Source organism: Macrobrachium nipponense, chromosome 44 (genome assembly GCF_015104395.2).
Source record: "Macrobrachium nipponense isolate FS-2020 chromosome 44, ASM1510439v2, whole genome shotgun sequence".
Taxonomy (NCBI): domain Eukaryota; kingdom Metazoa; phylum Arthropoda; class Malacostraca; order Decapoda; family Palaemonidae; genus Macrobrachium; species Macrobrachium nipponense.
Genome location: NC_087221.1, coordinates 44,732,577 through 44,757,449, shown reverse-complemented (window position 1 = coordinate 44,757,449; position 24,873 = coordinate 44,732,577). Strand labels below are relative to the sequence as shown.

General features: G+C 40.7%; 4 protein-coding genes and 1 pseudogene across 21 annotated transcripts; 2 read left to right on the top strand and 3 right to left on the bottom strand.

The window, feature by feature from the left end:
- Positions 1 to 426: 426 nt before the first annotated feature.
- LOC135203875 (keratin, type II cytoskeletal 3-like) lies at positions 427 to 2,013 on the top strand. Its single transcript, XM_064233822.1, has 2 exons — positions 427 to 529; positions 878 to 2,013. The coding sequence occupies exons 1-2, from the start codon at positions 512 to 514 to the stop codon at positions 1,835 to 1,837; spliced, it is 978 nt and encodes a 325-aa protein (XP_064089892.1). The 5' UTR covers positions 427 to 511; the 3' UTR covers positions 1,838 to 2,013.
- A 6,743-nt stretch (positions 2,014 to 8,756) lies between these two features.
- LOC135204272 (keratin, type II cytoskeletal 1-like) lies at positions 8,757 to 10,679 on the top strand. The gene is made up of 2 exons (XM_064234415.1): positions 8,757 to 8,852; positions 9,356 to 10,679. Exons 1-2 carry the CDS (start codon positions 8,835 to 8,837, stop codon positions 10,523 to 10,525), a joined length of 1,188 nt encoding a protein of 395 aa, XP_064090485.1. The 5' UTR covers positions 8,757 to 8,834; the 3' UTR covers positions 10,526 to 10,679.
- Positions 10,680 to 13,448: 2,769 nt separating this feature from the next.
- On the bottom strand, positions 13,449 to 18,979 carry LOC135204271 (uncharacterized). Of its 14 annotated transcripts, none has more exons than XM_064234404.1 (4): positions 18,904 to 18,979; positions 18,549 to 18,660; positions 14,394 to 14,456; positions 13,449 to 14,351 (listed from the first exon to the last, which is right to left on the bottom strand). In XM_064234404.1, the coding sequence occupies exons 1-4, from the start codon at positions 18,919 to 18,921 to the stop codon at positions 13,618 to 13,620; spliced, it is 927 nt and encodes a 308-aa protein (XP_064090474.1). In that variant the 5' UTR covers positions 18,922 to 18,979; the 3' UTR covers positions 13,449 to 13,617. The 14 variants fall into 14 exon arrangements, with proteins under 14 accessions (XP_064090474.1, XP_064090477.1, XP_064090478.1 ...); XM_064234407.1 differs by having other exon boundaries at positions 14,415 to 14,456; positions 18,904 to 18,978; XM_064234408.1 differs by having other exon boundaries at positions 14,394 to 14,435; positions 18,904 to 18,978.
- Positions 17,423 to 23,756, bottom strand: LOC135204269 (loricrin-like). Of its 5 annotated transcripts, none has more exons than XM_064234396.1 (4): positions 23,636 to 23,756; positions 22,521 to 23,214; positions 17,788 to 17,907; positions 17,423 to 17,721 (listed from the first exon to the last, which is right to left on the bottom strand). In XM_064234396.1, exons 1-4 carry the CDS (start codon positions 23,651 to 23,653, stop codon positions 17,588 to 17,590), a joined length of 966 nt encoding a protein of 321 aa, XP_064090466.1. In that variant the 5' UTR covers positions 23,654 to 23,756; the 3' UTR covers positions 17,423 to 17,587. The 5 variants fall into 5 exon arrangements, with proteins under 5 accessions (XP_064090466.1, XP_064090468.1, XP_064090467.1 ...); XM_064234398.1 differs by having other exon boundaries at positions 17,423 to 17,688; XM_064234397.1 differs by having other exon boundaries at positions 17,423 to 17,907; positions 22,521 to 22,965; positions 23,041 to 23,214.
- LOC135203814 (keratin, type II cytoskeletal 1-like) lies at positions 18,056 to 18,543 on the bottom strand (annotated as a pseudogene).
- Positions 23,757 to 24,873: the final 1,117 nt, after the last annotated feature.

Sequence of the window (24,873 nt, the reverse complement as noted above, 5' to 3'; positions counted from 1 at the left end):
AACATTTGCTAAAAATGTTAAGAAAAACAGTACCTACAAATAAAAGAAGACTTTCCTTATAAAAAAACTTTCACTCATGACGTTTTTCTCAGTAGGCAACAAGGAGGAAAAAAATATAAGGAGGAAAAGACTCAAAGTCTGTCCATTCTCCAGACGCCCATTTACGGTTTCTTAAAGCATGTCCAGATTTTTTCTATTAGCTAATCTTTTAGCATTGCGAACTCCAGGATTACCCAGGGAAGAGGAGGAGGAGGAGGAGGGTAAGGAGGGTAAGAGGGAGGAGGTGGAGGGTAAGGAGGGTAAGAAGGAGGAAGAGGAGGAGGAAAAGTAGTAGGAATATGAAAGGGAAAGAGGGACATCAATTGAAGTGAAGAGTTCTGGAACACTAGGTATATAAATAGACAACGGACTGGCCACAGTCATCACACAACGCCGTCTTCAGCTACTGCAAGAGGAGCCGTTCCAGAGGGAAATCACGACTAATACTACTACTGCTAATAATACCACTACAATGAAGCAAACGGTGCTGGTGAGTACAGTGACTATGCGAGACGTAATTAACTATATTTTCATTTTTGAAAAAGACTCATGTAACTGTTATTATAGTTATTTAGTACCAGATTGTACTGTTATGTAATTCAGTGTAGTTATTTGCATAAGACTGACTTTCGTTTTAAAACTATCTTTACGTAAATATTTTATTCTTTTGATTTGAAACTGTTACTCAGCAAAGTTACAACTTCCTTTTACTGATTTTCCCCAAATATTTTGTTTTCATGCGTCAGTTTTATCTGCAAATATCTCAATTTCATCAAATGTATCCTTACAGAGTAAATACTAGTGAATCTCAACACCAGTATCCTATTCTTGCCTACAGATACTCGTGTCTCTGCTGGTGGCAGCAGAGTCCTCACCACTGCAGGGCTACAGCCTACCTGGTCGCAGCACTTCCGGTGGATCACTGAGTTTCGGTACAGGAGGAGGGTCCTTCGGTTCCTCAGGAGTAGGGACTGGTGGTGGATCCTTTGTGTCATCCGGAGGGAGTACTGGAGGAGGTTTTGTATCATCTGGTTTTGGCAGTGGTGGAGGGTTCAGCAGCGGAGGCTTTTCCAGTGGTGTTTCCAGTGGAGGCTTTTCCAGTGGAGATGTTTCCAGTGGAGGTTTTTCCAGTGGAGGTGTTTCCAGTGGAGGCTTTTCCAGTGGAGGTGTTTCCAGTGGAGGCTTTTCCAGTGGAGGTTTTACTCCTCAGGTGCAACGTAACGTCTACGTCTATGACGTCCCTGCACAACCCCGACATGTCGGCCCTCGCCCTAACATCCCAGCACCAAAGGTCGAGCATAACATCGTCTTCGTGCGTCTTCCAGAAGGCGCTGCAGGACAGGACCCTATTGTAGTTCCTCCACCCCAGCAGAAGAATATTGTTTACGTCCTCAACAAGGGAACTGCAGCAGGTGGACAGAAGGTCATCCAGGTTCCAGCACCACCCAAGAGCCAGCCTGAAGTCTACTTCGTCAACGTGGGCGACGGCCAGAACCCAACTCTTCCAGGAGGCGTTGATCTTCAGACTGCCCTCAGCAGCGCTACCCACCAGGGAGTCGGCCAGGTCATTGGAGGCGGATCGGGAGGAGCAATCGGAGGTGGATTTACCGGAGGCAGCTCTGCTGGTATTTCTGGCAGTATCGGCGGTGGTTTCGGAGGGTCAGTCGGAGGCGGAAGCGGAAGCGTTTCATCAGATTTTGGAGGCTCTGTAAGCGGCGGAGGCTTTGGAATTTCTGGTGGTAGTGTTATTTCCGGTGGCGGTTCCTCTGCCCCAAGTGGTCTGTACAGCCCTCCTTAAACGAGTGGTATTCTGCTCCCAGTAATACCTGACTCGAAACTGACTCCTCTTGTTCTTCTCTGATGTTTGTTTGTTAACCAAGGTTTTATTTGAAGGCCTAAATACTACGCTTATTTAAAAAAAAGTGAATGATAATATATATGGTTAAAGCTGTAGATCTTTATATAATGAAATATACATCAAATGATTCTTTTAATATTTCCTATTTCATTGATGATTCACCATTTTGCTTAACGTTTTAGATAATACTGATCACCATCTGGTAATGTTGAAAAAACGTATATATATATATATATATATATATATATATATATATATATATATATATATATATATAATAAAAGGAGCCCATAAAAACAAACCAAAATTTTGGAGAGAGAAAAGTACTATATTTCAGAGACTGCTGTCTCTCTCTTCAGGTATGAATGAATGAGAAAAGTTTACAGAAAAGGTGGTATTTATACCAAGGGATCCGTCCACAAGTAAGCCAATTTAGGTCACCCCGCTGATAATCTTCCTTTAATCTTCTTAAGCGTTGGTTGAATGAAGACTTCGTCGACGACATCTGAGATCCACCCGCCTTTTGAGATGTTCATTACCTGCTTCTCTTTTATTAAGGCCGATTCCATTATTTGACTCTTGTACCGGCAGTTGCTGCTATAAATCACACGTGACAAATTCCAGTTTATTCTATGGTTATGTTCATTTATATGGTTGAAAATAGCCGAGTTCTGTTGTCCATACCTAACTGACCGTTTGTGTTGTATTAATCTCTGGGGAAGTGATTTACCTGTAAATCCGATGTAAGATTGGTCACAGTCCTGGCATGGGATCTCATAGACCCCAGAGTCTTTGGAAGATGTCTTTTGTTGGACGTTAATCAGGGATTTGGCTAAGGTATTTGGGTAGGTAAATGCAAAAGGGTTGGATTTCCCAAGGGTGTGGGTTATTCTTTTAATCGTCTCCAGGTGAGGAATTTTTATTTTATTGTTGGGCGTGTCTCTGGTCTTGTCTTTAGGGGGTCGGTAGAAAATTATGTTTGCTTTTTGAATTGCTTTCTCAATTATATGGTCAGGATACTTTAAAGATGAAAGTTGCTTGCGAATTAGTTCAAATTCTTTTTCCAGGAAATCTGGGGAACAAATTCGTAAGGCTCTTAAGAATAGGTTGCTAGCTACACCTATCTTGATAGTAATGTCGTGATAGCTAAAGTAGTGAATATATGAAAGTGAGAACGTTGGTTTTCTGTATATCCTGTTCCCCGCAGATTCATGATAGCCATCCACTCGCTAAAAAAGTTAGATGTTATAATAAGTAGATCCGACAAAGACGGCAAAATTGTAATAATGGACAAAGACTTCTACCTCGACAAAATCAACCAGCTCCTTAGCGACACAAATACTTACGAAAAACTGACGAAAAGTCCCCTCCAGAACGTTCCCACAGAATTTTTTCGGAAAGTAAGATTAATTGGCCAAGACAAAAAGAGTATTGAACTATTAGAGAAATTTAAAGTAATTAATCCTAAATTACCCTACTTTTATGGCCTTCCCAAAATTCACAAAGACAATCTGCCATTCAGACCCATCGTTTCATGCGCCGGAGCTTTGAATTACAAAATTTCTAAATGGTTAGCTGGCCTCCTTTCTCCTTTTTTAGGCACTTTTTTCTCCCAGTCAACATTAAACATTCGGAAGATTTTTGTCACAAATTCAGAGAAGCACATATACCACTTCACAACATAAAACTTTTAAGCCTTGACGTAGACTCCCTATTCATAAAAGTACCAGTACAGGACGTTCTTCAGTTTTTAAGGGAAAAATTATCCCCTTATTCAGATCATTTCCAATTGGCGCTTGACAAAATAATAAAGTTAGTTGAATTATGTGCATCTAATAACGTATTTTCATTCGGGGAATCATTCTACAAGCAAAAATTCGGGTGTAGTATGGGTAGTCCTTTAAGTCCTGTTTTAGCCAATCTGTACATGGAATACTTTGAAACTACAGTAATAAATGCAATAAAATCCAAAAACATGCTGTGGATGAGATACGTGGATGACATCCTAACATTTTGGGATAATAAGTGGGGTAATTTTAATGAATTCCTCTCAAAATTAAACGCATTAGTGCCCAGCATCAAATTTAAAGTTGAATGGGAAACAGACAACAAAATTCCTTTTCTTGATGTTTTAATAATCAGAGACACGACAGAATACAAATTTACCATATACAGAAAACCAACGTTCTCACTTTCATATATTCACTACTTTAGCTATCACGACATTACTATCAAGATAGGTGTAGCTAGCAACCTATTCTTAAGAGCCTTACGAATTTGTTCCCCAGATTTCCTGGAAAAAGAATTTGAACTAATTCGCAAGCAACTTTCATCTTTAAAGCATCCTGACCATATAATTGAGAAAGCAATTCAAAAAGCAAACATAATTTTCTACCGACCCCCTAAAGACAAGACCAGAGACACGCCCAACAATAAAATAAAAATTCCTCACCTGGAGACGATTAAAAGAATAACCCACACCCTTGGGAAATCCAACCCTTTTGCATTTACCTACCCAAATACCTTAGCCAAATCCCTGATTAACGTCCAACAAAAGACATCTTCCAAAGACTCTGGGGTCTATGAGATCCCATGCCAGGACTGTGACCAATCTTACATCGGATTTACAGGTAAATCACTTCCCCAGAGATTAATACAACACAAACGGTCAGTTAGGTATGGACAACAGAACTCGGCTATTTTCAACCATATAAATGAACATAACCATAGAATAAACTGGAATTTGTCACGTGTGATTTATAGCAGCAACTGCCGGTACAAGAGTCAAATAATGGAATCGGCCTTAATAAAAGAGAAGCAGGTAATGAACATCTCAAAAGGCGGGTGGATCTCAGATGTCGTTGACGAAGTCTTCATTCAACCAACGCTTAAGAAGATTAAAGGAAGATTATCAGCGGGGGTGACCTAAATTGGCTTACTTGTGGACGGATCCCTTGGTATAAATACCACCTTTTCTGTAAACTTTTCTCATTCATATACCTGAGAGAGAGAGACAGCAGTCTGAAATATGGTACTTTTCTCTCTACATTTTGGTGTTTTTATGGGCTCCTTTTATTAGATGGAATTCTGTTGTTACAGAACATTTTTACCAGTCTATATATATATATATATAATATATATATATATATATATATATATATATATATATATATAGATAGATATTTAAATAAATAAATAAATAAATAAATAAATAAAAAAAGAAAGAAAGAAAGAAAGAAACAAATAAATAAGTAAATGAATAAATAAATAAGTAGATAGCCAAAGAGATAAATAAACGATTAGATACACGTCTGAAAGAAAAAAAATTGATCACGACTGGTCAGTAACTGAAGAATTGGAATCTTATTGAACAATTTAATGAAATGCACAGTCATGAGTGCTTTTAAGTATGATTACTTATAAGTATGATTACTTATAAGTATGATTACTTATAAGTATGTTTACTTACAAGTATGCCTGCTTACAAGTGTGGTTACTTACAAGTATGATTACTTACGGCAGTGATTACTTACAAATATGATTACTCACACGTACGGTTACTTAACAGTATGATTACTTACAAATGTGATTACTTACAAGTGTGATTACTTACCAGTATGGTTACTTACGAGAGGGGGGTAGTAACCAGGGAGAAGTCCTAGTTCATGGCACCTGGAAAAGAAAGTATCTTGTAAACAGAGAGATGACGAATCTTCGTAAATAGAATAATTTCACTCTCCCGTCACAGTGACTAAATATTGATACATCACTTCTAAACGCTTAAAAATAAAAAATGTTTTAACCTCTGGCCCATCACTTTTGGAGAGGCTTAGTCATTAGGCATGACCATCTTACAACAGCTGTTTAAAAGGTAATAAAGAAGAAGAAGAAGATGAAGAAGAGGAAGATGAAGAAGAAGAAGACGAAAAAGGAAATTCTTCCGAGCTGAATCAGTAAATTTGCCAAGCATAACTCCCAGAGATCGGGGCTTCTTTGTATATCTCTTATAACTGGTTTTCCAGCCGAAAGTAAGACCTAGTATTACCTGTTCCATTTCATTTAGGCGTTTACCGTGAGTGCCTTGTGGTTAATTGCCTGTGGCTTCGAGTGTTACTCCGTGATTTCGGCGAAATAACGACTTTTGCGAGAGAGCAGACTTCGCTCTAGATGTTTCGTCATAGCTTGCTGTTGAATTATGCAAATGCACAACACTTGAACCGGTAAAAAGATCGAGCTGGAAGTATAAGACAGATGGAAGGTAAACTTCAAAAAAGCCTCTAAAGAATGAAATGTTCTACTTAATATTTCGAAGATAGGTCAGATTCTCAGCGAAGAAAATAATTTCCTAAAAAAATAACAATGAATAACAATGGCCAAATATACCCTATTGTTTGGAAATCAACTATTGCATTTTGTTATTACTTCATGAAGCATATCGGGTTCAATGAGAGAAATGCTTGTTATTATATGCAGATGTACCCGCGGTTGGGGGGTTGTGGAGGGAATGAAATACTGGTTATAAATCCTGACTGGTTTCGTCTCCAGGTTTGTAAGCTATCTGCAGAAGGACTGTCTGATGTTACACATTGTTATCATTGTTAGGATGCCAGTGTAAACGAACACACAAATGTTTTGGAAAAATATCTGAACCGGACAGGAAAAAGGCGTGGCTGTGACCGCATTTGTGATCGGGGTCATTACTCCGAGAACATGAGTCTTGTTTTTCCACGCAGGTGGGCTCCCTCACACACATTTGGTGTTAAACCTAGACCTATCAGAACTAGGGCAATGATCGTCATCATACTTAGGCTATCAAGAGAAACGAGGTAGCTTTGCACTTGTAAAAAATAAAGGTCTTTCATACTTATTAAAGCTCAGTTTGATATCGGGAACAGATTAACCACGAAATTCCTTTCCTTTACTTTTGTCTCTCGAAACACTATTTATCAAGTTGTAAAACTTTGTATGGTTTCTCTCAAATAATGCTAGATATAATCCTTTTTTATGATCCCGTATCGGCCTACGAATAGTTGCAACTCTGGTATGTGGTATTAAAGCTTCTCCACATTAACGCACTTGTCTGAGAGATTTGCCTGTATATGGCGAGTCGGAAAGACCGATATCAAGGCGTAAAGGGTGTTAACGACCAAAAGACATGTTGGGACGTCTGTCGCTGTCTTCCAGATGATATCTCTTGGGTAGAATTCACATTTTGTCAGTAAAAGTCAAGACCGACATTCTTCCTATATCACAGGGCACATAGTATTCTTTAGTTACCCTTCATATTTCTCCCTCCGTTTTCGTTCCCATCTTCTTTAACCGCTCTGACCTTCGGTTTTTCTTAAAAGATAATATGTTAAATTTTCTTAGGAGATATTCAAGCGACAAAACGTTGCCCTCCTCGACGTAATTCTGACATCATAAATATAAAGATTTAGGTCAGACGGCAATTAAGGTTAGCTGGGTCAATTGCGCCCCAGTGACTTGCAAACTATCCCATTTGAAGGGCAATAGACCGGCCTGGAAGTCGGTTCACACAGTTAGTACCAACAGAAAACGTCAAAGACCCTTAACAGGTATCAGATATTGATGTTTCAGATGATCAACAATGTATTGATATAATTTTATGTCAATGTGTGATCAGTATTCATCCCGAGAATCAGAAGTACAGGGTGTCCATAAATTCCCAGTACCATTACAAGTATTTATTTATTAAAATGGTACTGGGACTTTATGGACATCCTGTATTGTGAAAGGATGGGTATTGGGTAGGTGCCATGGGAACTTAACGTAACTCCAGGTATTCCCATGGGGCGTTTACAGATTCGAAATGGTCCCATAAATGGCGGAGGGTATTTCAGAGCGAAGGCTAGCGAATATAAGGGCGAATGCAAAAGAAACTTTTGGAAAAACATTCTTTTTATAGAGAAAAAAATAAGGAACTCGAATTTCGTCATAAAATGGCTGAATGTAGGCCTAGGAAATTCACCAATTACGAGGCTTAGTGAAGGTTCCTCTTGTCATGTAAAACAATTCTATTAGGATTACTCGTTTCAAAATGATAAATTGAATGGATAAAGACCGAAATAGCATTGTACAGAGATATCAGATAGATAACTTGAACAATTTGTTGCATTGTCATAACTGAATCTGGCAAGCTCCAAGCTCCATGATATATAAATATCAAAATCTGGGTCTTACAAACCTGTTTTGGTAATGACTTCAGAGGAGACCTTTCCCACACAAATATCACTAGGAATTTTTTACCAATTTTTCTCAATGTTACCATTTTGAAATTACGTAAAATTGTGAGTGAAAATCCATATAATTTCCATCATAATCATTCGTTGAAAAACCTGAATACCATAATACTTCTACCGAGAATCTTAATGAGTTCGTTTTACAATAATCGTGACAGACGTCACTTACTTTAAATGTGGAGAATGACTCACGAATGGTAATGCAATTTTATTTGACCTAAATCGATTAATGTAAAACTGTGGAAACTTTATGTATATGGGAGGATGTTCTATCAGAGCGAATTCCTGCTGGATTCGCTGTTGCATTATTTATTCAAAATATTTCGTAGAATTCCACTCAGAAACTTAGAAAAAAAAATTCCAAGGAAAATGAGTCAAGGGATGATAAAGAAAGGAGAGAGAGAGAGAGAGAGAGAGAGAGAGAGAGAGAGAGAGAGAGAGAGGGACTATTTTTCATACACGATAACGAGGGCACAAGAAGAAAAAGAACAAAGGAGGGGCACTTTTCCCGCAGGAGGAGGAGGAGGGGAGGGGGAGGAGGAGGAGGAGAGGAGGAGGAGGAGCTTAAAAGAAAGAAGGACATCTAGTGTAAGAAGTGAAGGGGCTGAGGGTCGAGGTATATATATACATGGGGAATTTCACCGCCTTATCTCTCACAGCGTGATCCCGGCTGCACCATGAAGCACAGTGTACTGGTGAGTGTCTGAGTGAGTGCTTGCATAAAAGGTCTCGCTGCCGATGGTCATGATTTCACCTGGTTTTAACAGTGGATTAAAATTGTTAAGAGATAAAGAGGAAGATGCTAAGATATCAAAAAGTGAACCATTGTAATTTCAGCTGGTAACTTAAACTCTTCTTAAGTAGTTATCACACTACTCTACTCTTCATCCAGTTTATTCCAGATTCACATCGGACGATACTATCATAAGTAAACCATTGTAATCTCAGCTGGTAACTTAAACTCTTTTTAAGTAGTTATCATACTGCTCTCCACTTCATCCAGTTTATTCCAGATTCATATCGGTGTATCGTCCATTTCTCTAGCTTTGGGAATGTTATTCATAAATCCAGTACTTCCAGTAGCAACAACTTTTCAGTGTTCTCATATTCCTTAGTTCCTCATCTTCATTTGCACGTATCTTTAAAGATTCTAAATACCAGAGAGTCATCCAAAAAAAACCCCTTTTCATGTTTTCAGATTTGGGCATCTCTACTGGTGGCAGCAGAATCTGCCCTACTCCAGAGCTATAGCTTGCCGTCCCATGGATCATCAAGCATTGGAACAGGGGGCTCCTTCGTTTCCTCTGGTGTAGGAACTGGCGGGGGCTCCTTCATTTCCTCTGGTGTAGGAACTGGTGGAGGATCCTTCGATGCCTCTGGGTTAGGCGCTGGAGGAGGCTTTGTGTCTTCTGGATTCTCCACTGGTGGAGATTCAGTGTCTTCCAGCTTCGGCACTGGAGGAGGTTTTACATCCTCTGGTTTTGGTGCTGGAGGAGGAGGCTCTGTATCCAGCAGCTTTGGAAGTGGGGAATCCTTTAGCAGTGGTGGATCCTTCAGCAGTGGTGGATCCTTCTCTGGACATGGTGGCCCCATCTTTTGTGGCGATGGACAGGTCGCCCACGCTGGAGGCTGCGTAACTCCTCTAGTGGAACGCAACGTCTTCGTCTACGACGCCCCAGAACAGCCCCGCCCTGTCGGCCCTGCCCCTCACATCCCACCACCGAAGGTGGAGCACAACATCGTCTTCGTGCGCCTTCCAGAAGGCGCTGAACCACAGGATCCTATTGTGGTTCCTCCACCCCAGCAGAAGAATGTCGTGTACGTCCTCAACAAAGCATCTGCAGTCAGTGGACCAAAGGTCATCCACGTTCCAGCACCACCCAAGAGCAAGCCTGAAGTCTACTTCGTCAATGTCGGCGACGGTCAGAACCCAACTCTTCCAGGAGGCGTTGACCTTCAGAGTGCCCTCAGCAGTGCTGACCATCAGGGAGTCGGTCAGGTTATTGGTAGTGACTTGGGAGGAGTAGATGTCAGAGGTGGAGGTGGATTCGATAGTGGATTTGGTGGTGGACTCACTGGGGGCGTTTCCGGTGGCGTCGTCAGTGGTGGTGGACTCACTGGGGGCGTTTCCGGTGGCGTCGTCAGTGGTGGTGATAGCTTTGTTGGGGGTGGTGATTTTGGAGGCTCTATTGGAGGTGGTGATTTTGGAGGCTCTATCGGAGGTGGAAGCATTTCCGGAGGTTTGGGAAGCTCTTTTGGAAGTGGCGTTGATGGTGGAAGCTTTGAAGTGTCCGGTGAAAGCTTCGTTTCTGGAGGCGTTTCATCCAGTGGTTTAACAGCGCCAAGTGGTCTATACGGCCCTCCTTGAATACGCGTGCATTTCGCTCTTGTTGAATCAGTCACGCTGGTTGTTCATGTTTTTATCTCTTTCGTGTACGACTCGATTCGACTATTCGAGAAGAATGTATTAATATATTTGATTCAAGTTATGTCTATTTATCTAATAAAGTTTCTCATCTAAAGTGTCTGTCAATATCCTCATTTGTTATCAATGTTCAAAATTCGACAACTTTTCGAGAAGAATGTATTAATATATTTAATTAAAGTTATGTCTAATTATCTAATAAAGTCTCTCATCAAAAGAGTTGATGAATACCCTCATTTATTATGGCTTCTATTAGTAGGTTGGTGAAGTCTTTCTAACTGTGTGGAAAGAATACGAGTCTGGTTAAACTTTGAATCTCGAGTCAATGCCCCTGTGGGCTTGTTCCATATGAATACTTTTAATCTTTTGACTAATAATGATAATAATAATAATAATAATAATAATAATAATAATAATAATAATAATAATAATAATAATAATAATAATAATAATAATAATAATAATATCCTATTCTAAGTACAGAAACTTCCCCATTATTTCAACGCCATAAAAAGGTAATTATTTTTTAGTAACATAAGAATTTGAAATAAAACAAGGCATTCTATGAAGGACGATTGACATTCTTCTCGCAATATAGTTCTACATTGCTTTTATATTCAATTTAAGATGTCAGGAATTTGCATCTCTAAAGAAATGATACTTTGAATACATGTTCGAAATATCTGTAATTAAACTATGATCCTTACGTGTAGTTAAAATGGCAGTGCTGGTATACAGATGAAAATATACATAATATATATGTATTCCCCTCCTTATCCCCTAAACTACAAAAACTGGGAACTCTTACCTGTTGCCAACGGTGCCCTGTCTGTAAGATGTCACGAGGCTTATTAAGACTGCGTAAATATAAAAAATACTATTTATTTCCCAAAGCAATTGGTAATAACAAAGAACAAAATGATTAACAAGTCATAATGGCATATACACCCAAATCTACCCATAAAGAAACCAGTAAGATAACATTCTACCCTCCTGACTAAGGTTACACTCCCAAACCCAAAAGTGTCTTATTGATTGTCTCGTATTAGTCAGGTTAGAGAATCCCGTTTCTAATCAACCATGGAATCGGACCCATCTGTGCTAAAGATAATAGGTATATAGACATCCCAATGTCACTCTTTTCAAAGTATTTACGTAAAGAGAGTATTTTCACACTTCTCTCTCTTTTCCCGAAAGGTAACAGTTTTTCTAAGTTTTTATAGAATGTGTCCTACCTTTTCGATGGGCGTTTTCTCCCGACACTCGGAGCAACCACTTGACCTAATCTCGTTCGCAAAAAGAATGCGTCTTCACAAGTACCCTGAGCTAGTAGGCCTGTAATACACGTACGAACGAATGTACATGCCTCGCAAACGGGGGAACGATCTCTGAGTCAAGTTGCTTGTTCAGCAAATACCTTTTTCTCAAAGTGAACTTGCAGTGTACCACCTCTTGTCTCTAGGCGAGGAGAGCTATGTGACTTTACTATCATATATGACACTTTAAACATATTATTAGCCATTCCCCCTCTTTTCACCTCCTAGATATATATCTAAATATCTAACTCACATCAGGATCGAACCCAGGTCTTTCCTAACACACACCCACACACACACATATATATATGTATGTGTGTGTGTATGTGTGTTTGTGCCATCCGAACAAATATATGAGAAATTCTCAAGGTAAGTTAGCCATCAAACTTTCTCTAGTGATTCATAATGGCCATTTTATATAAGCGGCAATCAGTCTATCACATAATCAGAGAAATCAAGCATTTTATTAAAACGAATTTTCTGTCGGTGGTGTGAGTCCAGTGGCCTACACTAGACCTATACCCTTCAACACTTCCGGGCAACCCTGGGGCAAGAACTCGCGCTGGCATAAAGCTGACTTAATAAAAAGAGACAGGCGTATCTAAGAAACAATGAAAATAAAAGATTAACGAAAATAAAAGGTTTACAGTTGCTCTGAGCGGCAAGCAATTGTTGCTTCTTGCATTGCCCGAAGGCAGCAACGCAGGTACAATGAGCCAAGAGAGAGAGAGAGAGAGAGAGAGAGAGAGAGAACCGGTTTACAAGAATGATACGAACGTGACAAGGAATTAGGAGTAGGAGAAGAAGCAGAAGAAGAAGAAGAAAAAGAGGGAATACCGGCAGAACGTCAGTGCAATCTCTGCGTTCGGTTTTAGTTACTTTTTATCTATTTATTTTTTTTTCTTACTTTTCATGTCACTTAAAATGAATATTGAAAGCACAAAGTTTGCTTATAATGCTATGCAGTGTTTCATGCCTGTTTGATTGATTTATTCATTTATTTATTTATTCATGTTTCGTGCTCGTCAAGGTGAGTAATGAAAGCAAAAATTAATAGTATAATGCCTAACACTTTTCCCACGTAATGCAGACACTTCGTCTTGCTTTGAATACATCCTGTTCAAAGCTAAAGTTGAATATATTTACTTTCTTTCAAAGCGTTAAACGTTCCCTTCACTTTGCTTGCTGTCCTTGATAAATCTCGCGGATTTTCCTTTGAACTCTCATTGTTTATTTTAATTTGGAGATACGGAAAAATAACTGAAGTGGACACGGGTTCCATAGAAAGGGAAAATTGCATCTGGCTGAAAAAGGAGACAGGAAAAGATCACATTCGAGCAGACATACTGATAATTAATTTGTTACTGAGAATGTAAGATCATAATAGACAACCTGTGAGATATTGCTTGTGTTTAAATGAGGGTTTTCCATAACAATAATAATATCTATTGTTATTATATAACGACGATTTACAAATAGATCATAATCAGCTTAAACTGACTGCCTTTCCAGCATTTGAAGTGAAGATATTTGGGGATAGTAATAGACTCTTTAGATGATTAGATACTGTATTCGATAAATATCCACAACTCCGATCAAATATATTATGTTCTTCAAATAGTTATCGTTAACTTACATTTACACATACTTATGATGATTACAAGAGCGAGAGAGAGAGAAGACTTTACAAGTGTGATATATTGAACATTACTTATACATTTAAGGAGGGGAGTACAGGCCACTTGGGGCACCACCTCCAGAGACGCTGCCGAAGCTGTCACCACCACCTCCAGAGACGCTGCCGAAGCTGTCACCACCACCGACAGAGACGCTGCCGAAGCTGTCACCACCACTGACAACGCCACCGGAAACACCTCCAGTAAGCCCACCTCCGAATCCGCTGTCAAATGCAACTCCTCCTGATCCTCCGGAGACGCCACCAATGCCTGATCCCCCAGTACCTCCAATGACCTGGCCAACTCCCTGGTGAACAGCGCTGCTGAGGGCACTCTGAAGATCAACCCCTCCTGGAAGAGTTGGGTTCTGGCCGTCGCCGACGTTGACGAAGTAGACTTCAGGCTGGCTCTTGGGTGGTGCTGGAACCTGGATGACCTTCTGTCCACCGACTGCAGTTGCCTTGTTGAGGACATAGACGATGTTCTTCTGCTGGGGTGGAGGAACCACAATAGGCTCCTGTCCTGCAGCGCCCTCTGGAAGGCGCACGAAGACGATGTTGTGCTCGACCTTAGGTGCTGGGATGTTAGGGGTAGGGCCGACGGGTCTGGGCTGTGCAGGGACGTCATAGACGTAGACGTTGCGTTCGACTTGAGGAGTTACGCAGCTCCCTCCGTGGGCGACCTGTCCATCACCACAAGAGATGGATCCATGTCCTCCGAAGGACCCTCCTGCACCTCCGAAGGATCCTCCTGAACCTCCGAAGGATCCTCCTGAACCTCCGAAGGATCCTCCTGCACCTCCGAATGACCCTCCTGAACCTCCGAAGGATCCTCCTGAACCTCCGAAGGACCCTCCTGCACCTCCGAATGACCCTCCTGAACCTCCGATGGACCCTCCTGAACCACCGAAGGACCCTCCTGAACCGTGGGTAAAATCCAGAGGAAGAAGCCGGGGGTGGGCAAGTTATAGCCCTGGAGCAAGGCACATTCTGCTGCCACAAACACAGATGCGAAAATCTGTCAAAAATGAAATGTAGGTCAATAACATTTTCTTGAAGTTAAAATTCTTAAAAGGTAAGTGAAGATGAGCAACTTGGGAATGAGGGATGCACACTGGAAAAGCTTTTGGCCTTACGTTTAAGTGGAGGTGATGAAGTTAAAGGTGGCATTTTCAAAATGGACAAAGGAAGAGGCTTTCGAGATATAACTTACGAACCAAATCTTTTTTCGTGTGCGAATTAATCGCCTGGAAAATACACAATTTCCATGTCCATTTCGAACTCGTGGTTAGGCCTTAATTACGACTGTTAGATTTCATGCTTGACGTCTTGACAATTTTTCTTTTCTACCAATACTCCCGCGTCGAGATCAAAGTAATAAAAAAGTAATCACTCCAAGAAGGGTCTGGAAGATCCTCTGAAGACGATCGCACACTCACCACCACAAGATGCTTCATGTTGACGCTGGAGACGCTTCGTCAGATAACGCTGGTGAGAGTTTCTGTCCATCTATATATACCGACCCTTCTTCCAGCGCCCCCTTCACTTCCACTGGATGTCCTTCTCCCTTCCAAACTCCTCCTCCTGAGGAAGATGGCTCCTCCTTTTTTTCTCATGTCCCATTATCGTGGATGAAAAAATGAGCGTATATTATTTGTGAATATTTGTTTAGTCTTCCAGCTCCCGGGAGAATGCTTTGTGTCTCGTTAAGATTTTAACGACGGGATTTGACGAAGGCCGACGCGAGAAGGGATTTAGTTTATTAGTCCTGTAAATTTGCTTTAAAATAAAAAAAAACCCTCCTTGGAGTTATTTTTCAATTTTTTTTTTTAAGCAACAATTTTGTTTTTACTGTCATGTTATAGATATGATTCAAATTTGAAATGAGAAAATGTCGATGTGAATAACAACGGTTTTTAAAATAATCTTTTGTTTACTAGACTTTAGTGAGAAATGCATCTGCCTTTTGCTACTTGCAGATAATAACTTCAAGCCTGTTCATATCAATCATAAAAATTCATAAAGATTGTTTGGTAACCAAACTGTCACACAAATGCAAAAATATGGAAGTTATATTGTAATATTGCAAAATATATCTCATCTATTACAGTTATTATCCACTTAAATTATCATCTTGCATTGCTCAGCTAAAGCAGCAAACTTGATATCGTTTTAGCTATTTTCTTGAAATTAAAGTTAACACTTTGGGTTGGCTCGGTGTTTCGAAGCTCGACGACTGATTAACGTCGTAGATGATGAATTCCTTGCACTCTCTTTTCTCTATTCGAGGCCAATTTCCTTTTCGGCATTTCCCTCTTCTTCCCTCCCCTTCCCAGAGGCCCCTGCCACTCACGGGACCTCACGAGACCTCACGTGACCCTCTGGAGGCTTGCGATCGTCCCGTGGAACGACAACAACGACGAAAGGAAGAAATGCCGATCATTGGGTGCTTTGCTTCAGCGACCCGAGAGCCTGTCTTGAATATTTCGGTGGCGTTCGTCGCGTTTATTCTCGAGGATGGGATATTTCAATGAAATTAACATTCTCTCTTTGTTCTTCTATAGTTGTTAACATTAGACGTTTAAACTGTACGAAGAAAAGCGCCAGAGAATTTTCTATTTGAACTTCAGGAAACGCTTAGATTCTTGGTAGAATTTCTGTCCTTAACAAAATTATCCACATGGGTCAACGGTTTTGTTCAGTGATCATTGTTTCTTCTTCTTCTTCTTCTTCTTCTTCTCCTTATCAGCTTATTCCGTGATCGGAGTCGCTGTTTTTGACGAGCCTTCTCCAGATGTATCTAATACTCACTGAACGGTTCATTTCATAATCAGTTTTGGCAGGTATTTTAAGGACTGATGCCCCTCCTAACTCTAGCCTTCTCTAATTGTTTGGGCTTGGACTGAAGCTGCGTTGAACGAAATATAAACATGTAAACACAATGGAGATAAGCCATTTTTTTAATGAAAAATATAAACATACAAACACAAAAGAAACAAGACAAATAAATATAAACGCCTCATAGTGATCACCCAGGTGCCACGAACTCTCACCGATTAGGAATATGTTGACAAAATCCCTCTATGATACGAACGTGACAAGGAATTAGAAGTAGGAGAAGAAGAAGCAGAAGAAGAGGAAAAAGAGGGAAAACAAGCAGAACGTCAGTGCAATCTCTCCGTTCTGTTTTAGTCACTTTTTATTTATTAATTTATTTATATTCTATTTTTCATGTCGCGCAAGGTGAATATTAAAAGCACAAAGTTTGCGTATAATGCTATGCAGTGTTTCCTACCTATCTGATGTATTTATTTATTTTTTTATTTATTTATTTTTCGTGCTCGTCAATGTAAATAATGAAAGCAAAGATTAATAGTATAATGCCTAAAACACTTTTCCCACGTAATGAAGACACTTCGTCTTGCTTTGAATACATCCTGTTCAAAGTTAAAGTTGAAGAGATTTACTTTCTTTCAAAGCGTAAAATGTTCCATTCACTTTGCTTGTTGTTCTTGATAAATCTCGCGGATTTTCCTTTGAACTTTCATTGTTTATTTTAATTTGGAGATACGGAAAAATAACTGAAGTGGAAAATTGCATCTGGCTGAAAAAGGAGACAGGAAAAGATCACATTCGAGCAGACATATTGATAAGTAATTTGTTACTGAGAATGTAAGATCAAAATAGAGAGCCTGCGAGATATTACTTGTGTTTAAATGAGGTTTTCCATAATTATAATAATATCTATTGTTATTATATAACGAACATTTACAAATAAATTATATTCAGCTTAAACTGACTGCCTTTCCAGTATTTGAAGCGAAGATATTTCGGGATAGTAATAGACTCTTGATGATGAGATACTGTATTCGATAAATATCCACAACTCTGATCAAATATATTATGTTCTTCAAATAATTATCGTTAACTTACATTTACACATACTTATGATGATTACAAGAGCGAGAGAGAGAAGACTTTACAAGTGTGATATATTGAACATTACTTATACATTTAAGGAGGGGAGTACAGGCCACTTGGGGCACCACCTCCAGAGACGCTGCCTGAAGAACCGACACCACCGACAGAGACGCTGCCGAAGCTGTCACCACCACCGACAGAGACGCTGCCGAAGCTGTCACCACCACCGACAGAGACGCTGCCGAAACTGTCACCACCACCGACAGAGACGCTGCCGAAGCTGTCACCACCACTGACAACGCCACCGGAAACACCTCCAGTAAGTCCACCTCCGAATCCACTGTCAAATGCAACTCCTCCTGATCCTCCGGAGACGCCACCAATGCCTGATCCTCCAGAGACGCCACCAATGCCTTGATGCCGCCCCCAGCCACCTCGCCGATGACCTGGCCGGACTCCCTGGTGGACAGGCGCTGCTGATGGGCACTGCTGCAAAGATCAACGGCCTCCCTGGAAGGAAAGTTGGGTTCTGGCCGTCGCCCCACGTTGACGAAGTAGACTTCAGGCTGGCTCTTGGGTGGTGGCTGGCAACCTGGATGAAGCCTTCTGTCCAACCAACTGGCAGTTTGGGTCCTTGTTGAGGACATAGACGATGTTCTTCTCTGCTGGGGTGGAGGAAAACCCACAATAGGCTCCTGTCCTGCAGCGCCCTCTGGAAGGCGCACGAAGACGATGTTGTGCTCGACCTTTGGTGCTGGAATGTTAGGGGTAGGGCCGACGGGTCTGGGCTGTGCAGGGACGTCGTAGACGTAGACGCTGCGTTCCACTTGAGGAGTTACGCAGCTCCCTCCGTGGGCGACCTGTCCATCACCACAAGAGATGGATCCATGTCCAAACCCTCCAGATACAGAACCACCAGTAGATACAAAACTTCCTCCTCCTGAACCTCCGAAGGACCCTCCTGAACCTCCGAAGGACCCTCCTGAACCTCCGAAGGACCCTCCTGAACCTCCGAAGGACCCTCCTGAACCACCGAAGGACCCTCCTGAACCACCTCCGATGGACCCTCCTGAACCGTGGGTAAATCCAGAGGAAGATCCGGGGGTGGGCAAGTTATAGCCCTGGAGCAAGGCACATTCTGCTGCCACAAACACAGATGCGAAAATCTGTCAAAAATGAAATGTAGGTCAATAACATTTTCTTGAAGTTAAGATTCTGAAAAGGTAAGTGAAGACGAGCAACTTGGGAATGATGGATGCACACTGGAAAAGCTTTTGGCACTACGTTTAAGTGGAAGGGATGAAGTTACAAATAGTATTTTAAAAAAATGATAAGGGAAGAGGCTCTCGGGATATAACTTCACTCCAAGAAGGGTCTGAAAGATCCTCTGAAGACGATCGCACACTCACCACCACAAGATGCTTCATGTTGACGCCAGAGACGCTTCGTCTGATAACGCTGGTGAGAGTTTCTGTCCATCTATATATACCGCCCCTTCTTCCAGTGCCCCCTTCACTTCCACTGGATGTCCTTCTCCCTTCCAAACTCCTCCTCCTGAGGAAGATGGCTCCTCCTTTTTTTTCATGTCCCATTATCGTGGATGAAAAAATGAACGTATATTATTTGTGAATATTTATTTAGTCTTCCAGCTCCCAAACTGTCACACTAATGCAATAACATGGAAGTTGTATTGTAATATTGCAAAATGTATCTAATTTATTACAGCTATTATCTACCTAAATTATCATCCTATATTGCTCAGTTGAAGCAGTAAACTTGATGTCTTTGTAGTTATTTCCTTCTTCTCAGCTCATTCCCTGATCGGGGTGTATCTAATACTCACTGAAAGGTTCATTTCATAATTTATTTCGGCAGGTGTTCTAAGGACTGATGCCCCTCTTAACTCCAGCCTTCCCTAACTGTCTGGGCTTGGAACTGAAGCTGCGTTGTACGAAACACTAAAAGTAAGCACACGGGAAATAAAACAAATAATTATAAACGCCTCTTAGTGATCATCCAGGTACCACGAACTCCCACCAATTAAGAATATGTTGATAAAATCCCTATTTTCTCAATGTTCCTGATTTGCTACTTTCTCAGAATGAGGAGGACTTTTTTGGGTAATAGTTTTATTTTCTTTATATAAAAGTCTCGCACTTTCTCTACAGTACAAGCTAATTAAAACCTATTTCTTCACAAGATTAAATATTCAAAGATTTAGCTTGAAAAATCACCAAAGCAGAATAGCCATTTTCCCCGAATCAAATCTTGATAGTAGTTTCTCCCAAATTACATTCCAGCTAATTCCTACGTCAGAAGCCCTTGAGGGCAAAAGTATTCTAACAAATCCAAAATAAACAATGAATCAATGACAACACAAATATCCCAACAGAAAACGATGGTTATTACCGCAGCAGCGTCGTCACTCTGCTTATCTGGTTTTGATATTCATGTATGAGTCACCAAAGTGAACGTAACGGGACATAAACTTCTGTGCCACGGACGCAAATGTATTGATAAATTACTGATCCTCTGCAACTGGCCAATATCTGTCGGTTACGAAAGGGGTTGAGGGATGTTTAACCGAATAATACTTGAGATTAAAAAGAGTTTTGTGATCTCATGTTTACAAAAGACGTCGTTTGCAATTTATGGCAACGACATTTGATTTGGCCGAGTTTATTGGCTTCGTCAGGGAATAATATTCCTTTATATGCACTTGGTATTGCAAGGAGGGACTCTCTAGTGAGTCATATGGATATTTTTTTTTTCTTGTTTTTTTTTTGCTTGAGACACCATAAACAAAACCATTTCATTTCATTTCATTTCATTAATATCATCGTCTTTAATCGAGAACAAAACATGCAGGGTAGGAGCAGAAATGATGGGAAAAGGAAGAAGAAGAAGAAGAAGAAGAAGAAGAAGAAGAAGAAGAAGAAGAAGAAGAAGAAGCATAAACGATTGTTTAAGAAAATAAAATACTATATGATATCACAAGGGTCACCGTAACATCTCACCCCGACCAAACACTCAACTCTTTTCGCCTGATTCCTATCATGATATTCCAGGCTCCTAATCCTAAGATTTTTAACCATGATAATCATTTCATGAGAATCATTTAAGACACTGAATCAGACGATTTTCCATTTTTAAACAAATATTACAAAGGAGATTTCAACATCCGCAGAAGTAATGATCTTCGGAGACTTCGGTGAGGTGTAGAATTATGATGTACGTCCTGAGAGAGAGAGAGAGAGAGAGAGAGAGAAATGGGGAGTATTACTATAAAGTCTTATGAGATTATGTATGACCACTCGTAATACGTGGCTGTAACCTTTCAATTATTTGCCTTGAAAAATCGCAGACATTCCCCCCAACCGCTTGGTTTCGGTGACTAGTCGCAGTCGCAAAACATCATACGTAGCCCAGGGCGACTTTCCGGTCTGTGAGAGTCGCAGCGTATTCCAAGAGGACATAAATGTCTTATCTTATTCTCATGTATCGAATAATCTATCAGGAAGTTTGCCTCAGATAAGGGAATAAGATAAAGCTGGCTCTTATCTCATACCCACCAAATCTTACACCGGTCGTGATAACGAGGCTTTTAAACGTTATCTCTCACTCGAGAGACCCTTTGAATATTCATATTTCGAGGAGAAAGACTGAGTATATATAAAATAAACCAATCAAAGGCTTCTGAGTAGCTATTTACCACCCGAGCATCGGCGTCGCATTTATTTTGGGTGAAAGTTTGATCCCTGTTCCAGATACCAGATAGGTTCTTTTTATAGTGCTTTGGTCTTCAAGTTTAACTCCTTCCCCTTCTTAAGAAATGTAAGATGAGGACGTAATGAAACGGCAGAAAGCAAGTCTCTTGAGTTAAATATATTGACAAGGAATTATTAGCAGGAAAGGTAGAAGCAGAAGAAGAAGAAAAAGAGGAAATACCAGCAGAACGTCAGTGCAATCTCTCCGTTCTGTTTTAGTTACTTTTTATTCTTTTATTTGCTTATTTTTTATTTTTCATGTCGCGTAAGGTGAATATTAAAAGCACAAAGTTTGCGTATAATGCTGTGCAGTGTTTCCTACCTATCTGATTTATTTATTTATTATTTTATTTATTTATTTTTCGTGCTCGTCAAAGTAAATAATGAAAGCAAAAAATTAATAGTATAATACCTAACACACTATTCCCACGTAATGAAGACATTTTGTCTTGCTTTAAATACATCCTGTTCAAAGTTAAGGTTGAATAGATTTACTTTCCTTCAAAGCGCAAAATGGTCCCTTCACTTTGCTTGCTGTCCTTGATAAATCTCGCGGATTTTCCTTTGAACTTTCATTGTTTATTCTAATTTGGAAATACGGATAAATAACTGAAGTGAACAAGGTTTCCATAGAAAGGGAAAATTGATCTGGCTGAAAAAGGAGATAGGAAAAGATCACATTCGAGCAGACATACTGATAATTAATTTGTTACTGAGAATGTAAGATCAGAATAGACAGCCTGAGAAATATTGCTTGTGTTTAAATGATGGTTTTCCTTGATAATAATAATATCTATTGTTATTATATAACGTCAATTTACAAATAGATCATAATCAGCTTAAACTGACTGCCTTTCCAGTATTTGAAGTGAAGATATTTGGGGATAGTAATAGACTCTTTTGATGATGAGATACTGTATTCGATAAATATCCACAACTCCGATCAAATATATTATGTTCTTCAAATAGTTATCGTTAACTTACATTTACACATACTTATGATGATTACAAGAGCGAGAGAGAGAAGACTTTACAAGTGTGATATACTGAACATTACTTATACAGTTAAGGAGGGGAATACAGGCCACTTGGGGCACCACCTCCAGAGACGCTGCCTGAAGAACCGACACCACCGACAGAGACGCTGCCGAAGCTGTCCCCACCACTGACAACGCCACCGGAAAAACCTCCAGTAAGTCCACCTCCGAATCCGCTGTCAAATGCAACTCCTCCTGATCCTCCGGAGACGCCACCAATGCCTGATCCCCCAGTACCTCCAATGACCTGACCGACTCCCTGGTGGACAGCGCTGCTGAGGGCACTCTGAAGATCAACGCCTCCTGGAAGAGTTGGGTTCTGGCCGTCGCCGACGTTGACGAAGTAGACTTCAGGCTGGCTCTTGGGTGGTGCTGGAACTTGGATGACCTTCTGTCCACCGACTGCAGTTGCCTTGTTGAGGACATAGACGATGTTCTTCTGCTGGGGTGGAGGAACCACAATAGGCTCCTGTCCTGCAGCGCCCTCTGGAAGGCGCACGAAGACGATGTTGTGCTCGACCTTTGGTGCTGGGATGTTAGGGGTAGGGCCGACGGGTCTGGGCTGTGCAGGGACGTCGTAGACGTAGACACTGCGTTCCACTTGAGGAGTTACGCAGCTCCCTCCGTGGGCGACCTGTCCATCACCACAAGAGATGGATCCATGTCCAAACCCTCCAGATACAGAACCACCAGTAGATACAAAACTTCCTCCTCCCGTAACACCGAAGGACCCTCCTGAACCTCCGAAGGACCCTCCTGAACCTCCGAAGGACCCTCCTGAACCTCCGAAGGACCCTCCTGAACCTCCGATGGACCCTCCTGAACCGTGGGTAAATCCAGAGGAAGATCCGGGGGTGGGCAAGTTATAGCCCTGGAGCAAGGCACATTCTGCTGCCACAAACACAGATGCGAAAATCTGACAGAAATAAAACGAAAGTCAATAATTTTCTCATGAATTTAGAATTCTTAAAAAGAAAGTGAAGATGAGCAACTTGGAAATAAGGGATGCACACTGGAAAAGCTTTTGGCATTACGTTTAAGTGGAAGTGATGGAGTTAAAGATAGTATTTTTGAAAATGATAAAGGAAGAGGCTCTCGAGATATAACTTCCGAACCAAATCTTCCTTCGTGTGTTAATTAATCGCCTGGAAGATACACAATTTCCATGTCCATTTCGAACTCGTGGTTAGGCCTTAATTATGATTGTTAGATTTCATGCTTGACGTCTTAACTATTTTTCTTTTCTACCAATACTCCCGCGTCGAGATCAAAGTAATGAAAAAGTAATCACTCCAAGAAGGGTCTGGAAGATCCTCTGAAGACGATCGCACACTCACCACCACAAGATGCTTCATGTTGACGCCAGAGACACTTCGTCTGATAACGCTGGTGGGAGTTTCTGTCCATCTATATATACCGCCCCTTCTTCCAGCGCCCCCTTCACTTCCACTGGATGTCCTTCTCCCTTCCAAACTCCTCCTCCTGAGGAAGATGGCTCCTCCTTTTTTTTCATGTCCCATTATCGTGGATGAAAAAATGAACGTATATTATTTGTGAATAGTTATTTAGGCTTCCAGCTCCCAAACTGTCACACAAATGCAATAAATTGGAAGATGTATTGTAATATTGCAAAATGTATCTAATTTATTACAGCTATTATCCACCTAAATTATCAATTTGTATTGCTCAGTTGAAGCAGTAAACTTGATGTCTTTGTAGCTATTTCTTTGAAATTGAAGTTGACATTTTGGTTTTGCTCGCTGTTACGATATTGAATGAGGCCGAGGTCATTGCCTAATGTAGAAGATGATGAATTTCTTGCACTCTATTTTCTATATTCGAGGCAAATTTCCTTTACGGCATTTTCCCTCTACTTCCCTCCGCTTCCTAGGGGGCCCTTCCACTCACGGGACCTCTCGGGACTTCATGGGACCTCCGGAGGTTTGTGATCGTCCCGTAGAACGACAAAAACGACAAAAGGAAGAACTGCTGACCAGTGGCATTATTTTTTTTTTCTTCTTCTTCTTCTTCTTCTTCTTCTTCTTCTTCTTCTTCTTCTTCTTCTTCTCAGATTATTCCCTAATCGGGGTCGCTGTTTTTGACGGACTTTCCCAGGTGTATCTAATACTCACTGAAAGGTTCCTTTCATAATTTATTTCGGCAGGTATTCTAAGGACTGATGCCCCTCTTAACTCCAGCCTTCCCTAACTGTCTGGGCTTGGAACTGAAGCTGCGTTGTACGAAACACTAAAAGTAAGCACACAGGAAATAAGCCAAATAATTATAAACGCCTCTTAGTGATCAGCCAGGCACCCCGAACTCCCACCAATTAAGAATATGTTGATAAAATCCCTATTTTCTCAAATGTTCCTGATTTGCCACTTTCTCAGAATGAGGAGGCCTTTTTTGGGTAAAAGCTTTATTTTCTTTATATAATAGTCTCGCACTTTCTCTACAGTACAAGCTAATTAAGGCCTAATTCTTCACAAGATTAAATATTCAAAGATTTAGCTTGAAAAATCACCAAAGCAGAATAGCCATTTTCCCCGAACCTAATCTTGACAGTAGTTTCTTC